Source organism: Salminus brasiliensis, chromosome 17, assembly GCF_030463535.1.
Source record: "Salminus brasiliensis chromosome 17, fSalBra1.hap2, whole genome shotgun sequence".
NCBI classification, from domain to species: Eukaryota; Metazoa; Chordata; class Actinopteri; order Characiformes; family Bryconidae; genus Salminus; species Salminus brasiliensis.
In genome coordinates, this window is record NC_132894.1 from 9629251 (window position 1) to 9646091 (window position 16841).

The 16841-nt window shown below is 42.9% G+C and overlaps 2 protein-coding genes across 3 annotated transcripts in view; one reads left to right on the forward strand and one right to left on the reverse strand.

Moving 5' to 3' along the window:
* crb1 (crumbs cell polarity complex component 1) overlaps positions 1–4041 on the forward strand; it is a 30154-nt gene extending 26113 nt beyond the window's left edge. Inside the window, exon 13 of the mRNA XM_072660937.1 lies at positions 1767–4041. Coding sequence (XP_072517038.1) covers positions 1767–1985 — 219 coding nt within the window. The 3' untranslated portion in view covers positions 1986–4041. The remainder of the gene's footprint in view (positions 1–1766) is intronic.
* The window catches only part of dennd1b (DENN/MADD domain containing 1B), a 129591-nt gene continuing 116778 nt past the window's right edge, over positions 4029–16841 (reverse strand). For both annotated transcript variants that reach the window (XM_072660938.1, XM_072660939.1), the window contains 3 exons: positions 12331–12413; positions 11688–11904; positions 4029–11606 (listed from right to left, as the gene is read on the reverse strand). In XM_072660938.1, the coding sequence (XP_072517039.1) occupies positions 10962–11606; positions 11688–11904; positions 12331–12413 (945 nt within the window). In that variant the 3' untranslated portion in view covers positions 4029–10961. The remainder of the gene's footprint in view (positions 11607–11687; positions 11905–12330; positions 12414–16841) is intronic.

Genomic DNA, 16841 nt, shown 5'->3' on the forward strand with positions numbered 1-16841 from the left:
TCTTTCTCAGTTGCTTTCCCTCCTTTCTGAACGAATGTGTAGGTTGCTAACGTACCTAAAGATAGCCTCCCTGCTAATCCTCACTAACAGGATAAAGGCAGGAGCAGAGAGCAGAATCAGCCGCCAGCACCTGCCTATCTGACACTTAGCATGACCTCATACAAACACCTTTTGGCTCTCTGCTCTTGTTTTTAAAAGCAGCGTGTGAGAGCAGTTCCTCTTTAACTACAGCTGTATACTCAACCATGTCTTTGCTGTGGCACAAAAACATCTCCATTCATTATTATTATTATTATTATGATGATGATTATTATTATGATTGACGTCATCTGAATACAAGGTTTGTGTATGACCGTGACAACATATAGAGCCTCACTGTTTTTGTGACACCACAAAAGGTCATTGGTTGAGCCTAGGCCACTGTTTTTCAGGTTTCTCAAGCACCTAATTCACAAGTGTTGATGCTTTTGCTAAAATAATATATGTTATTTTAGCAACATAAAATAATATGTTTTTGATGTTCTACATACTTTACCGTTTTAAATTCGTAAGAAAAGGGAAAGCAAAGCGGCCGATGCTTCTTTAACTGAAGTGGTATTCTAAGCAGAAGTATGAGGCTAGAGATTTGAACTGGGAGACTAAGTTCATTACAGAGTTCATCTTTAAGCAAGTCACAAATCATGCCGGGACAGGGAAGAGGCAAGCGCAGTGGTTCGGGGGGCAGTTTTGTGGCTGCTGAAGCATAAATCTCGGAGGGTTCGGAGCGTCTGAGCTGAGGTGGTGGCTGTACTGTCGACGTGTGTGCCTTCAGAGTGAGTGAATAGTGCTGGGCCAGCAGAAAGACACACACGCTTCTCCATGAAATGCAACTCAGCAGAGCAGTGGCAGCATCGCTGCAGGTCGGAAAAACGCAGGCTAGATGTATGGGAGCAGCTTATCCTGATGACAGGGTCGTTCATCTGGAGGAAGTCACACACACACACACACACACTCACACACATGCACAGAGAAATCCTCCCACAGTCATAGAACAGGTGATGAGCTAAGCTCGACTCATTGGAAATGAAGTTTCAAGGGCCTTCGAGCGTCTACCTGTCACTGTTGCTCATACCCGTGCAGTCAGAGCGTCCTCAACCTGGTGTCACTTCAGTTCTGGAGGGAAGGAGAAGCCCTTAGTGAAGAGTTGTATTATACTGTACTATTTGCATTTAATTGCAGTGTAATGATTCACAAAAGTCATAACTCGATATTATACAGTGGTGAATATATGGTAGCATTCCTCGATACTGTAAAAAATAAGCAATGTCTGAACATATGCACTGTGTGTTCATTTTCCATTTTCAGTTTAGTGGAGCTTTCAGCATTAGGCTATAGCAGCCACATGTTTAAGCCTCAAGCTTAATATACACTGAAGAATGTCCATAAAACAAAAAGAACTAGGCATATATTTTCAATGTACGTATATTATATATGTACAAAATATTGTATACATATATACATGTATCATACATTGGACACTTAAGCCAAACATATGGACCACACGTACATTTCTGATTGGTAGGTATCAGTGATTATATATATATATATATATATATATATATATATATATATATATATATATACACACACACACACACACACACACACACACAACCTTTTCACTTTATGATGAATGTAATAGAATAGAATAGAATGGAATTTGTATTCATCCAGTCTTTCCAGCCTTTTCATTTCAGTCACTGGCTCTATACTGTGCTCTGTTCTAGCTGAATGCGGACAGTGTGGCATCAGAGCTGCTGCTGCCCGTGAGCTTGGTGTTGGTGGTGCTGTTTCTGGCTCTGGTGGCTGCAGCCACAGCTCTTGTGATGGCCCTGAACCGGCGGGCCACCCGTGGCACCTACAGCCCAAGTCGTCAGGAGAAGGAGGGGTCTCGAGTGGAGATGTGGAACATCGTTCAGCCACCACCTACAGAAAGACTCATCTGAGCTGAAAGCCACCTGTAAACACTCACAGGGTCTGCAAGCAAACTGCCAAATGGAACACAGCCACTATTTAAGTTGGACTGCTAGTTTCACCTATGGAGGATCTTAGATGCATTTCCCTAAATGTCCATAGACAGCCTGCATATACGGTGGTGTAGTGGTTAACATGCTTGTTTCCCAAAGCCAGGGTAGTGCGTTTTAGTACCACACACCATGGTAAGTATGTGGATGGGGTACACTAAAGGGTCCCTGCAGGGACATCAGCAGGCAGCTAGTGAAGGTAGCCGCACCTCAAAGTTCTTTAAAAGCTGTTGTATGCCATCAACATCACCTAGTGACCCACCTTGATTGATTGCTAAAAAAATGTGGTTTGATTATTAGCTGAGCCAATGAATGAACATATTGAGTAAACCTCCACATTGCAGGCTAAAAAAAGTAAGTGAACCTTTGCTGTAGTGATTTCTCCAAGAGATAATAGTTGAATATAGTAAAAGCTGTTCAAATTAATTAGCTAAGATTAGGAAAGTGTTTCACAGATGCTTTGTTCATTAAATAAAGTCAAACACAGCCTGATTACTGACTGATCTTCTGTTCACAAGAAAGGCAAAGGCTACTAAACACTGCTACAGACCTGGGGGTACACTGGGCCATTGTTCGGCAAACTGTCTACAAATAGAGAACATTCTAGACTGCTGCTACTCTGCCTGGGAGTGTGCCTTCTGTTAAGATCACTCCAATAATTCAAGAAGCAATCTTGAGAGATGTGAGAAAGGACCCAAGGGCAACAGCAACATGCCTACAGAAGAATCTACAATCTGTAAAACGGGTTTCGTGTGTCCACTTTTAGAAAAATGGTGGAAACAGGAACGATTGGAAGATGCCGTTATGGACATATGAGACACAATTGGAACTTTTTGTAAGCAGAAATGCAATGTTTGAAAGAAAAAACACTGTTTAATGAGAGGGAGGAGGACAGTAAGTGCGTCTTTGAATTTAATAACCTGTAGATCCCCCCTGAGCAGCAATCACCACCACCAAATGTTGCTTGTAGCTACAAATAAAAGTTAAGGCGAGCAGGCTGGCAGGCAGGCTGGCGAGTCCAATAATGAGCAACACCTGTGTGTTTGAGATGAGACTCAGGTGAAGGGTGGAGCTTAGCCCCCAGAGCACATCACTTGTGTATGAGCTGCCCACTGAGGCCAGCAGAGGGAGACAGTACATATACCAACACCCAAACCTCATCCCAACTGTGAAGCAAGGTGGAGGAAGGATCAGGGTTTGGGGTATCACGCTAACGGACTGAAAATCACCCCTCAATTTTTATCTGTAGCTACAAAAAACATTTGGTGGTGGTGATTGCTACTCAATCTACAGGTTCTCTACGATCTACAGGTTATTAAATTCAAGGGCTCACTTACGTTTTCTAGCCTGCACTATGAATGTTTACTCAATGTGCTCAATAAGAGACATGAACAGTTCAACTGTGTGCTTTAGAAGTTTAGCTAGAGTGTGATGTTCTGTAATTGTCTATAGTCGTGACCTAGGCAATGATCAGATCACTTTTTATTAGTAATCAGTGCAGAAACCCATGTGATTCCAAAGGGGTCACTTAATTGTTCTTGCAATTGAACGGAACCGCAAAAACGTCCTGCTGCAATAGAACAATTAGCCTAAAATCTTCTTGATGTTAGAAGAACTGGCTCTAGGTCAGCGCTAGGGTTAGACTGTAAACTTGTGGAATGGTAGAATCTGTGGAAATGTTTTTTAGAAGGGGGGGAGGTGTTTACATAGTTGACTTCAAATGTATGAGAACAAGCCTTCTTGTAATTTAGACTAGACAATCTGTGTAACACTGTAATGCTGTACAAATGACGTGTTGGGGGAAGGGTGTGGGGGGTCATCAGTGTTTTGTTTATTTATTCCCAGACACCTCATTTTTTCTCGTGTGAGCAGATTTGTTCTTGATCGAACAGACACATGGACAGTGTATTCTCAGTCGTATTAAGTTCTGTGAGGAAGAATAAATGAAGACAAGCCAGCGGTGGGAAATTTGCATAAACATCTATATAATTTATTCTCAGTTCACAGTGCATACAGTTGTACCAGTGGTTCCTGAAAGAATACATTAGATTGACCTATACTGTCCTTGAACACTATTACTTCAGTACAGAGGGCATGCAACTGCACGTGGACAGAGTTTGTACTACTTAAGACCACAACTGAAATGCGTACACTCCAATCATCACAGTACTGGACATCATAGACCACACCAGGCTTCTTCTGTGACATCTTTTTGTGTTTTCATGCGTCATTACAGGGCAGCGATTGTCACTGTAGGAATATTTGGCAATATTGTATTTTATACATTATTCATAAGACTATATGACACACTGCCATGAACCTACACAAACGTTTATAAAAGGGTGTCAGTTGTCCATTTTGATGTGATTCTACCATAAAATGTCAAAATGTCATGATGAATGGACCAATAGAAATGCTCCAAATCTTTTTACACTGACGTCCATTGAAAGTTGAGGAAGTTTTTGTCTTCTCCTGTAAAGCGGTCATTTAGGAGAGGACATAAGTTTATGTAGATTGTAGGTCAGCTATCATAAGAAGCTTATGTATGTAGCATTGTCGTTATCAATGTCATTAAACCTTTATTTGAATGCTACCTACACACAGACTTCATAACACATGCATAAGCACTGAATAACAATTAAGAGTGACAATTTCACCAGCTTGTGCCAGGATTTGCAAGCTCCCAAGACACACACAAAAAAGATTCACCTTGCATGTTTCAGGATGTAGTAACTTCATGCTCTTGCTAACGGCACTGCATTGAGATGATTGTCTAGGAATACCTGTGGAGTGTTAGATGTGTGGAAAATGGGTCGCAATGCAGACTTAATGATCTGCAAAAAGGAGTGATTGCATTTGGGCGTGCTAAAGATGCTAAAGTACGGTCATACTGGTCTACTAGCAGTGGCAGAAATCACTACAGGAAATTCTCATTACTCTCCTCATTCTTGAGCAGAAGTAAGTTAAGGCCTCTTGTGAGCCACTTTATATGTTGATGGTCTGGAGTTCCTCTTTCAGAAATTGGTGGTGAAGGACGTGTTGACTCTTAGAGGCAATTCTTGTTTTCATTCTTGTTTTCCTTCATAAGCCATGAAATGCGTTAGCGACCCCGGTTCATTTTATCCTTCAGCCACAATTCTGATAAGAATTTCCTGTAGGCTGGGATTTTTGCCACTGCTGGTAGACCCTGTATGGCCGTGCGCTTCCATACACCTGCAAAATCAGCTACTGTGGTCTTTGGCACGCTCGAATGCAATCACTCCCAACATCTGCTTTGCGACCCATTCTCCACACAGCGAACAAGACGTTCTCTGCACTGTACTGCCTCTGCTCAGTCTATGAATCCTGTTGCACACCCCACAGGTATTTATAGCCCGATCATGCAACTTCATCTGCAGGAACCTGAAGCTATGACCACCTTAAACATGCAAGGTGCCATTTTTTGTCAGGGAGCTTATTATGCTGGAAGAAATCCATATGCGAGTACTGAGAATACTGACTGAGGTATTACATTATGCAGGTAGCCTTCAAACAGAGTACTGAAGGTCAAACAAACGACTGACTAGTTCAGTGAATCTGATGCATGGCACTGTGTGTGTGTGCCGGGATGTTGAGGACGGGCTGGGTGTATTGTTGTTTAAAGCTATAATATGTAAGATTTTGAGCATTAGTTTGGATTATTTATTGAACTCATACTCAATACAGTCTTTCCAGCAGCTTAATGCCACCCCGAGAGCTCAGCTGAAGCATGTGGGATTTGTGCATGTAGGCACTGAAGCAGAAGGCCATCTTGGATATATGTCACGACAGAAAAATCTGCCCAAACTTTGACACATGCTGAGTTTGTGCTTATATAAGCCTGTACGTCTAAAAGGCTGTATAGTGTGGGCAGAAAGTTAATTATGTTAATTATGCTCCAATAAGTACTTCGCTCAGTTATCCCTCTATTTCAATACAATGCTAACTATTCAATGCTCAAAATCGTACAATTATTTTTTTTCTCCAACTAGGTTTCGACGTAGTAAAGCACATCCTAGAAAGCAACAGTAGTTCCACTACAATACACAATGTCAAATAACTGCACAGTAGAATCAGAGAATTCAAAAAGAACTAAGCAAAATTGAGCAAAAATCTGAATAAAACTGAAAAAAACTAAAACAAAACAAGACCATGCATGAATTACACTCACAAAACAAACACAGATGTTCACAAGTTTAACTCCTCTTTTCAGCATCTATCTGGTCATGCACTGCTGTTTGTAAGAACCCCAAGTACAGTAAAAGTAAGCGCAGCAGTTAAAACCTTTCAATTTAAGAGTCGGGACCACTCCACAAGAGGAATCCTCTGTAAACCGGAGACAAAGCCCTTTCAACAGAAGCTCAGTAGCACTTAACTTCAGAGCAGCTTCTACCACGGATTTCCCACAAAATCTCAAACTGCTGTTTTCTTGTGAAATCGTTCCTGCTGCTCAGTAGTGTTTTAGAACGTCAATAAATGTGGAATAATTAGGAGTATTAGGATAAAGTGTAATGACCATTTTAACTGTGTTTATTCATGCTAACTTGGTTCTTCTACGTTCTGAAAAGAAAGGAAGCCAGATTTAGTAGAGATGCACAGATACGGGAATTCAGGACTGCTGCAGTCATGCACAAATATTTATACGAATATTAAATTAAATGGATATTTTGGGACTAAGATCAGGTCAATATTACAGAGGAATATAATATATATAATGATTACTTTTAAAAGAGGAGTTAAAAATACACTAAAATAAATAAAATACATTTTAGCGATGTAGCCTAGTGTCACCTAAACAACCTGCAGTTTTTCACTTGCTGACATGATGGGAATCTGGCAGTTGTTTTCACATTGCGTCAGAATGTCATGATGCATGGACCAATAGAAATGCTCCAGAAATGAAATTCTTTTACTTTGACTTCCACTTAAAGTTAAGAAGCTTTTTGTGTCTTCTGTACGATTCCTGCTTTTTGAGATATACAGTAATTTGAGTTTGACAGCAACATTTACCGATCAGTCACAACATCAACACCACCTGTCTAATACTGAGTAGGTCCTTTTGTGCCCACCAATGAGCCTTAGGTGCTTAGATCGCAAAAAATATTGTGCATGTCTTTAAATATCATGATATAATATTTTTACCATATTGTCAACCCCTACTGTTGCTGGTTCACTAGTTGTCCTTTCTTGGATCATTTTTGGTAATTACTGACCACTGCATACCAGAACAAATCCCACAATACCTGCCTGATGTTCTTGTCAAAGTGGCCCAGTACCACTTCAAGAACTGACTGTTCACTTACTGCCCAATATATCCACCCTCTGACAGATGAAGCCACTGTAGAGGAAGATAATCAAAGTTTTTCACCTGCCAGTACTAATGTTACGGCTGATCACTGTAAATATGTGCCAAAACTTATATGATTCCAATATCATCGTGCATCTGTACTAAAAAGGTTTTGGGAATCACTTGAAATGCAATGAAATAGCCACCCAATAACAAATAATTAAGTGATAAAGTAACTGGAAAAATAGCAGATCAAGCTCGGAAGAGAAAAAGCATCAACATTGTTATGCCACTAATTAAAACATTCTGATTCATCAGATCAGTTGTTTATCTTTTAACGAGACTGAATGGAACATGTAGCAACTGACCATGAACTTACAGATCAGTGATCTCAATCTGAGCTGCTTGATAAACATGGACCCTCATTCACAAAGCTCTGAGCAACTTTATGAAATGTGAAAATTACATAAAAAAACTAAACAAACCATCATGAAACAAATATGTAAACGAAAGCATTCTGTTCTAACCTGTTCTTAGTGGCATGCAGTGAAATGCTGATCAGGTTTCTAATGTATAATACTGACGACACAGCTACACTGAGACGGTCTCATCTGTTCCCCCGCGAGGTTCTGGGTCTCTAGAACGGGTCTGTAAAATATTTTAACTTTTTTTTCCTCCCCCATTTTATCCACTTTTATCAACAAGCTCTGTTTCTTATCCACCGGCTAAAAGACAAATAACACAATTAACATGACACCCGACTGGGTAGCCTTTTAAGCTTAGTCTGGGTACCGATAAATTCTTCTGGGGATTCTTAAAAGGTATAATACAGACATGTGCAGCGAGCACGAAAACAAAGACTGTACAGTCAGGCAAACAGTGAAAAGAGGAAAAAAAAAAACAAATACACCTGGCGACAACTAATGAACCCACTCAGAATTGGGCCATCCTTGAGTAGCATTCACATTTTCATTTAAGGCACACCCTCGCATTCAAACCAAAAGTCGAAGCTGCTGATGCTGCTGTTCTTATATATAATGGGTATGAGCAGGATTTGGAAACTAGTACCTAGTGCAAGTAAGTCTTTCTATTGGCAAAATTAATTGAATTAATTCAGTACCAACAGCAATATCACGGTTGTGACAAAGCGCTCTGGATGCAGGACATCCAGACAACAAACATGAAGTAAAAGGCCGAACATAACTTTGTACCAAAAATGGGAAATTTACAGTACTGTGCAAAAGTTCCAGGCAGCTGCTGATACAGGCAGTATCTGGGCAGTAAGTGTTTATTTGCTCAGTAAAATACTAATATCAGAACACATACGAATAGCACTCATACAGAAAGTAGTGATCTTATATCACTGAGTTCATTAAAACATGGGAGTCTAGTATTCTTTTACTATTCTTCTAGTATTCTTCTAGTATTCTCAATCATTCAACACCTGGTTTGGAGTCAGAGCTTAATGATGTTCAATTTGGAACCAAGCTTTGTTCTTCAGACTAGCTCACAAGATCTCAACTACTTTCTTGAAAATGAGAATTTCTCGTGCAGGATTTTTTTATTATATGCTAAGGTGCCTAAAATGTTTGCACAGTACTGAATATATCCTAATTACAGTTAAACATGGTTCAGAAGTACCGTTGTAATTAATACATGAATAAAAGATCGTCGCCAGGTCACAGAACTATGTTTATTCGCTAATTGATGGCAACCTAGTTATACACATTCACTGTTGGCAAATATTCCTTTTTCTTACTACTATTCACCTTTCCAATATCTGTACCAGCACTTTCATGTTTTTCTTTCCTCCACTCCACTTCAGCAGCACTATAGAGTAGAACAGATTATCGTAAGAATGATATTTTAACTGTATTTAACCATCCATCTTTGTAAGAGACTTACATTACTGAGATCTTATTGTGACGGACAAATATACGGCTGAAAACATCAACATCTCTTAGAACTCTGAAAAATAAATTTGCATAGTTCATCAGGATTCTATTTTAGGGCCTTCCTAATTTCCAAGGAAAAGCTAAAGCCTGCATATACATACACGACAGCCTAGGATTCAGCGTCTGCTAAACAAAAAAAAGACCCTCACAGTGGCAAGACATGGTGAACAGGCTAAAAGAAACTAAAATGCAGATTTGAGGCGAGGTTCTTGAGAAAGAGAGAGAGAAAGAAGAAGGAAAAAAAAAAATATCACAGAACACTTTTACAAGCACATCGTTACCACAAAGCAGCACGCAGGAGGGGGTGAGGTCGGCTGTTAAAGTGTCTGACAGAATGGCATGTGGCGTAAATCACTAAGCCTCAGAGCCTAAATACTTAATCTGCCCAAATGAAACAAGTGCCCGGCAAACCTGACACTTCGACTCGTTTGCTTCAATATGGCTTTGGAGTAAATAGCCAAAAGGGAATTAACTGAAAAGAACGCAAAGCTCAAATCTCTCCAAAGGAGCCTGGCATAGTTTTAAATTTCAGTGATTTGCAAAACATTTCCCTGAAAGCTTGAATACGTCACTCATTCATTTTAACCTACAAACCTATTGCTTCATTACGGGCGGCGTCTGGAGTTTGCGCGTGATTCGTAAGTTAAGTTTGCGCTGCTCTGATACAGCACTGCAGGGGTCACTCGAGGTGCATGTACTGGCCACCACTGTACATGTTAAGGCTATGCGACTTAATATATTGTAGAGAGTAAACTGGAATAATTCAGTGTTAGCTATCTATATGCTCACCTACAACTTTTCCTAGTGTCAGTATGTACGTGTACTGACAATCTAGCGTATGGCAAGGCCAGAGTCAACATATAAATACTACTTCAAGCGACCTGAGAAGAGTGTTGGAAAGGAAACACACCTCCAAAAATAAACGTTTATACGATTAATTACATAAAAGTCAACTAAATCGCCGGTTTTGTCTCTGAGCTACATACATAAACCTCCAGAAAAACACATGGAGGATTCAAATTCACCTGCAGCTACAGACAACTGAAGGTAGCATTCATGTGTAGATTCTGATGATTCCAGAGTCTAGGTCTGATAACACCGTGTAGTGCCAGAAGCAAAATCAGAACTTAGTTTAAGGCATCATGTTTGGCTAAAACTCTCTCTCTCTCAAGTCTATTTTTTTTGTTTGTTTTTAAATACATTAATCTGGACAGAACGTCGTTCTCCAAAACACAGTAATTTAGAGTTACAGTGATTAGATAATGTCCCTGTTTACAAGTGCAAAGTATTGGTTTGGAATCAACTGGGAGGTCTCTACAATACATATATTCACCGGTGTGATCAGAGAAGAGAGGTGGAGCAACGTCCCTTTTCAACCATTACAGTATTCTTCACTGGTCGCTTCTCTTCTCGACATGCCCGTTCGTACATGCTTTTCAAACTTTCCAACCAAACATGAGAAATACGCAGACCCAGTATTCACAAGAACGGCAAGCCATGAAACACAAGGTGTAAGAAGTCAAAGTAAGATCTCCGGTACCTCAGACGCAAAAGAAGAACAAGGAGAAGGAGAAGAAAGAGGCGTATCTAAGAATCTGGAGGGGAAGATGTCAATGTGCTCAGAGGGTGCTGGCGTTCTCAGCTTTTGTCCAGGCCGGTGTTGTTATGGACCTGTGTGAGCTGTGCGCTGGAGTCGAGGGCCGTCCTGAGAAGACACATGGACTCGATCTCCTCCAACAAACCTTTCTCCGTCGCCTCCACTGCCTCTGTTTGTTCCCCGCGGCCCTCCTGCTCCTTCTCCCAGGGCACGAACACCGAGGGCTGCCTGCCGCCCTGCCCTGCCGCTGCACTGTGCTGGGAGCGGCCCTGGTAGTGCCTCATCGTCTGTTTGGACAAGACCTTCCTCCGGAGTGGAGGAGCACAGGAGGCTGGCTGCTGGTCTTCAGGGCTCAGCTGCAGGTCTGAGGGGAGCCCCATTTGTGCAGGAGGGTCGGCGACAGGAGACGCGCCAGCTTCAGGCTGAAAAGGTGCCTCGGTAAGAGAATTCCTGGGCGAAGGATGCAAGTGCCCTGCATCAGGGGGGTCCTCCGGCGCTTTGGGAAAAGGGCTTGGCAGGGATCGGGTGCTGCACTGGCGCCGGGGCGAAGGGGGAAGATGCTTGCCATGGACAGCGCTGTCGTCTTGGCCCATGTTCCAGCTGCTCTGATCCACTGCTCCACTGCCCACTCCACCTACTGAGCCAGCCTGAGTTGGACCGCTCCCGCTCAGGGGCTTGGTCTTGTTCTGAAATGTAGAGATTATATATTATCCTACTAATTCACTAAGGTAAAGTCTCAAGTATGTGTAAACAGAGCTCCCTCTCACCGTACTATCGCAGTCAATGTCTTCTAGTGACCTGAAGAAGTCCAGGCTCTTGGCTGCTGAGAGTTTGCCCTGTTCTATACTAGTGGTGCTCAAGGAGTCCAGGATTTCCTCCAGCAAGTTCATCTGTCCTGTCTTTCGTGCCTCAGGCTCCAACTCATACGAGTCATCACTGTCCTCAGTGTAGGATGGCACCTCCCCACTGTCCTCCGAGGAGATCCTACAGCCAAGCACACATATTATGAATATCTTTAGCCATGCAAACACCAGGACCAAACTTGTCAAGCCATTTAGAAAGTATGTTTTCCTTGTTAACCATTGGACCACAAGTCCAATGAAAGATAGAGTGCCTTCTTTAGTGTTCAAAGCTCCTGTCATTCCTCATGAAATACCTTACAGAACAGTAATTTGTTCAGTGCTGTAGAGATCAATGTGAGATTAATGATGAACAGTAGATGGCAGCATTGCCAGGGCTTTGAGAAGCAATGTAGTAACCAATGTACTGCTGAACCCTGCATATTCCCTAAGGGAGTCTTGCCTTATTTGTAGCAAAAATGAAACACTGGTACAGAAAATTGTTTCAATTTGTTCCAATTGTGTGTTGGTCCACTGTAATGATGAAATCTGATTAAAATCAGACTCTTACTTGCTGGCCGTGTCCATTTCATCGTCCCCATCGATGACATAGTCAGCAAAGCCAAAAGTCATGGGGGACTTTTGAACCTGATACTGAAAGAGAAGACAAAAGAGAAAGGGTTTAACAATGCATCCATGTGGAGCAGCGCCATAAAAGCTCAAATTTGTTCGGCAACCAGCAAACATTCGAGCATCTTGCGTCCTTTTTTATTTTGCGATGGTCATTACAAAGCAACAGCATTAGTTCCTTGGCCTGGTGCGGGCCAGTCAGACTGCTAATCCTTTGGCTTTATAACACACCTGTGTAACACTTTTAATTGGCAAATTAAAGTAGTGAAGCATTATAGAGCATGGCCCCATGCTGTGGCTTCAGGCCTGGAGGCCTGCCATTAAACAGCATTGCCACAACACGTACATACACATACACACACACATATATATGAGTGTACGTGTACAAAAGTTGGCCAGTCACTAAGGCAGCCCATAAACCGGCGTTTGCCACATTATCAAAGCCTGCCACTAAACTGGAGGCCATTTACAGTGTCCACGGCTGGAGAAAGGAAGTATGCTCTTTAAGGGCTTTGATCGGCCCCCGGCCTTGACGGGTGATGGCCATCCACCAATTCATTTTACTTAAAGGGAAAGGGCAGCAGCCTCAGTCTAGGCTGGCAGGGGTCAAGTGGGCCCGTTGTCTCGACTATATGTGCCGTCTGAAAGGGTTAACCGCCACCCGCTCCATAAAAATAGCTAAAGAACGTGTGTGCCGACCACTTAAGGCCCTTTGCCATTGGAATAAACAGGAACACATGTTGGGCACTGATTGCCCCGCTCGCTGGTAGCTGCGAGCTATAATGAAAGCGATTACAGGGGAGTTTAGGCCTTGAATTCCCCAAAAGGCTTTAATGGATTCCTGTGTCAGGGCAGTAAATCTGGCCCGTGAGCCGCTCCGGCCTGAGAGAACGGACTGGATGCACCTGCGGAAATGCAGTCACCTTTGTCTGGAGAGGGTGTATAAGTATATGTATGTGTGAGTGAGTGTGTCTGGAAGATGGAGAAATCGTCGCATGGACGTCAGACCTGTCAGAGCTATAAAAGCTGTGTCGGCCTGGGTCCTGGTAAAGACCACAGTCTCTGTACTCGTTGGAAATTTCATGCAGGAATAATTTATGACCTTGAAGCGGTGCTGCTTTTCTCCTTGCCTTTCCTTCAGTCTAAGCCTGTGCTGAAACTTACCTCGGCCTAGGTTGGAGCTGCTCAATATGGACAAAATACTGGTATTATGATTATACTGCTACATACTGTAACCTTAGTATGCACTGCAATCGGCTGTCCTGAATTGGGACTGTGATTGGTCACAGCACACAGTAAATGAATAGTGCGATTGGTAAGACGATTGGTATCAATCTTGCAACATCAGTACTGCACAGATTAATTCTGCATTTACTATCAACAGGCACTGCACTGTGCACCAGTATAAACTCAGTTTTAATCTCAAAGATTTGAAACACTAACTTGTTGGATTTCATTTTGATCTGTGGCGTTTTGCCCTTAAAACACTGTTTGCAGTCGTTTAGCTCATTTCATTAGGCAGCAGGGCGTGGTGGGGCCAATGGCCTCCCCCCCACCCCCCTTCCCCTCTGGCCACTCGCTCTGTAAGCAGAGGTGTTTATTAAAACAAGGTGAATACAGTGGAGCCCTCCACGTCTTTCCCCCCTCAGAACAGCAACACCAGGCCCACAGCTCAGACACGCACCACCACACCTTCCTGCACATGGCAATGATCAGCGTACATACACAATCCACAATCGCTTCCCATCAGCCCCACAAAACACTCCACGTTAATTACTTCAAATGAATCCACGCCTTTCAAAGGATCTCTCTCGGTTCAGGTGTGTTCACAGTGCGTTCTAGCTTGCTCGTGGTTTTTACAGCTTCTGGTAAAGGTATGATTACGTTTGGAAATGAAAGTGTGGGTCGGCTTGCGTGACTTTCAGAATCCGGGATCAGAAAAGTGTGCTAGGAGTCAGTGGAAACAGAACAGAAATCTGTCCACAAACTTACGGCTGCCTTAATCCAACGACACGGGCAAGACTGCAAAAAAATAAAGCTTACAGATTACTCTGTCATTTCATCTTTCATACTTTCCATGGTTATATTCAGAGCGCAGGAAGAGGCCAAGAAAGGAAACAGCATGTGAAATAATAAAAGCATGAAAAAGAGCCTCCAAAATAGCACAAGTTTGGAAGCAAAGAGAGCAAAAAGGCGGGCATGTGGCATTTGATTCTGTTATATATGAACTAAAGGAAAAGAGACACTGAGCTGTCACAGGTCAACTTCGCTGTTTAAAAGTGGTTATTTAAGAAAATAAAATTGCAAATGCAGAGATACCAAATCGTGAATGCAAAGAAAGCCATGCAGACCAAGACCCCACTCAGGACTAAGACTCTTCAACAACAGGATTGTAGATTCTGATGTTTAGATTAGATCACCAAACACTAGCGGAGGTGTGGTAATGTAATCTAAGCAGAAAACCCAACTAAAATGTGCACTGCCCAACAACGAAGCTCCAGTTTATCAAGACTTGGGAAAATCAAGAGAAAACAACACTTCATCACGTCTTTCTGTCTGTATGTTTGTGTATATGCATTTCCATGTAGGCCAAGTTGTCTAAAACAGTTACAGGCCTTTCCACTGCAGCCATAGCTCCTGCCAGATTAATAGCGAGCCGTGCATTATGCGTTTCACATGCTATTTCAGTCCGGCCACTGATCTCATCCGCTTGGCAGCGTTTGGAAGGGAAGAAGACATTGCCTGGAAAACGCAAAACAAAACCCCAGCGCCTCAGAGGCCGAACCACAGCCAGCGTCTGCCGAGGCGCTCGAGCGAGTCCTCCTCCACCCCCCCCTCCCCAGCATCCCCGCCCCGAAACAAAGCCCGGGCCCTCGTCTCAGGCAAGGCCCGCCGTCCCGCAGCTCCAACTGGCTCCGGCTGAAAGGCGCTTTTAAGAATATCAGAGGGAGGCGCTTCGGCGCATCTTGCTTTTAGAAGCCAAGTCTCGCTGTGCATAAACACGTGCGCACTGCTCAGATGTGTCCAGTAGATGGCACTTTGGTTACAGTGGAGGCACACTTTTCAGTCCTAAAGGAGGCTGGGCCACGCTCGGTCCAAAACCTGCCGCCCACTGTGGATCCCGTAGACTGCATAAAAAGACTGAAAAAAAGGAAAAAGCAATGCGCTCAAGTCTCATCAGAGCCATGCAGATGTGCTGCTCTCTCCTCCGCTCACCCAAAGCTGCCCACTAGCCAACAGCGCTTTCTCTATTTGTATGTCAATGTTTTTTGACACCCAACAAATCCATCCCAACACTGGCAGTGCTCCAGACTCATGAAGTGTCGCAGTGGGCTGACATACACTCACACACGCACACATTTACATACAGTAGCCAACACATATGTACATACTAGTAGTGGAGTGATATATTGGTTGGGCTTTTAAACATTTTTTTTTTTATGGTTAGATGATCGTATTACTGGGGAAACAGTGAGGCACTCCCTATGTGTGTGGAACCAGTACACCAAACACCAACATGGTACAAAACTACGAAAGTGTGAAGCCATAGAAGAACCATTTTTGGTTCCAAAAAGAACTACTGTAAGAGATGCATTTGTGTGTGAGAAACATTTTAACGGTTTAAAGAAAGTAAAAGTTCTTTACCAACTTAAAGGTTCTTCACTCTCACAGCTCCTTCATAAAAGTGGTTCTAGATAAAACCAAATGTGCTTCTTCTATGGCATCGCCCTTTATAGCACCTCCATTTTTAAGAGTAAATCCTCGTTTTGTGAAAAAAACCAAAAAAAAAATTAACGATTTCACAGGGAACAAACACAAACCTAAGCAGATAAAGGGTTACTGGTAGCTCCACTCCCTGGGGATTTGACTGCTTGTCTGGAAACCCTGTTTAATCTGGGGATCTGGGGAGCCTTGGGGACTTTCACGCAGTATGTGCCTCAGCGCTCAGCGACCCCGCTCTGTAACTTTATGTGGTCTGCCACATCGTGGCTGAGTTGCTGTGGTTCCTAAACACCTCCACTTCTCAATAATAGCACTCACAGCTGCTGGTGGAATATCTAGGAGAGAAGAAATTTCTCCAACTGACTTTGTTGCAACGATGGCTTCCTCTTACATCACCACGCTGGAGTTTAGTGAGCTCCTCAGAACCATTTATTCTTTGAGTAATGTGAGTAAAGGTAGACAGACAGAGAGAGGCTAGGTGCTTGATTTTAAACACCTGTGGCAACGGGACTGAATGAAACACCTGAACTCAATGATCAAGAGGTGTGTCCGAATATATCTGTCCACTCTGGTACTGGACAGGTGTCCGAATGCTGGCTCGATCATCAGGAGATTGTGAGTTTGATTCCCAGAGATTCCACAGTCATCCGTGCCTGGGAGTCTAAGAGAGCATAATTGGCCTCACTCTCTCTGGGTGAGTGGCCTTCCTTCTCGTCCTCATCACTCAAC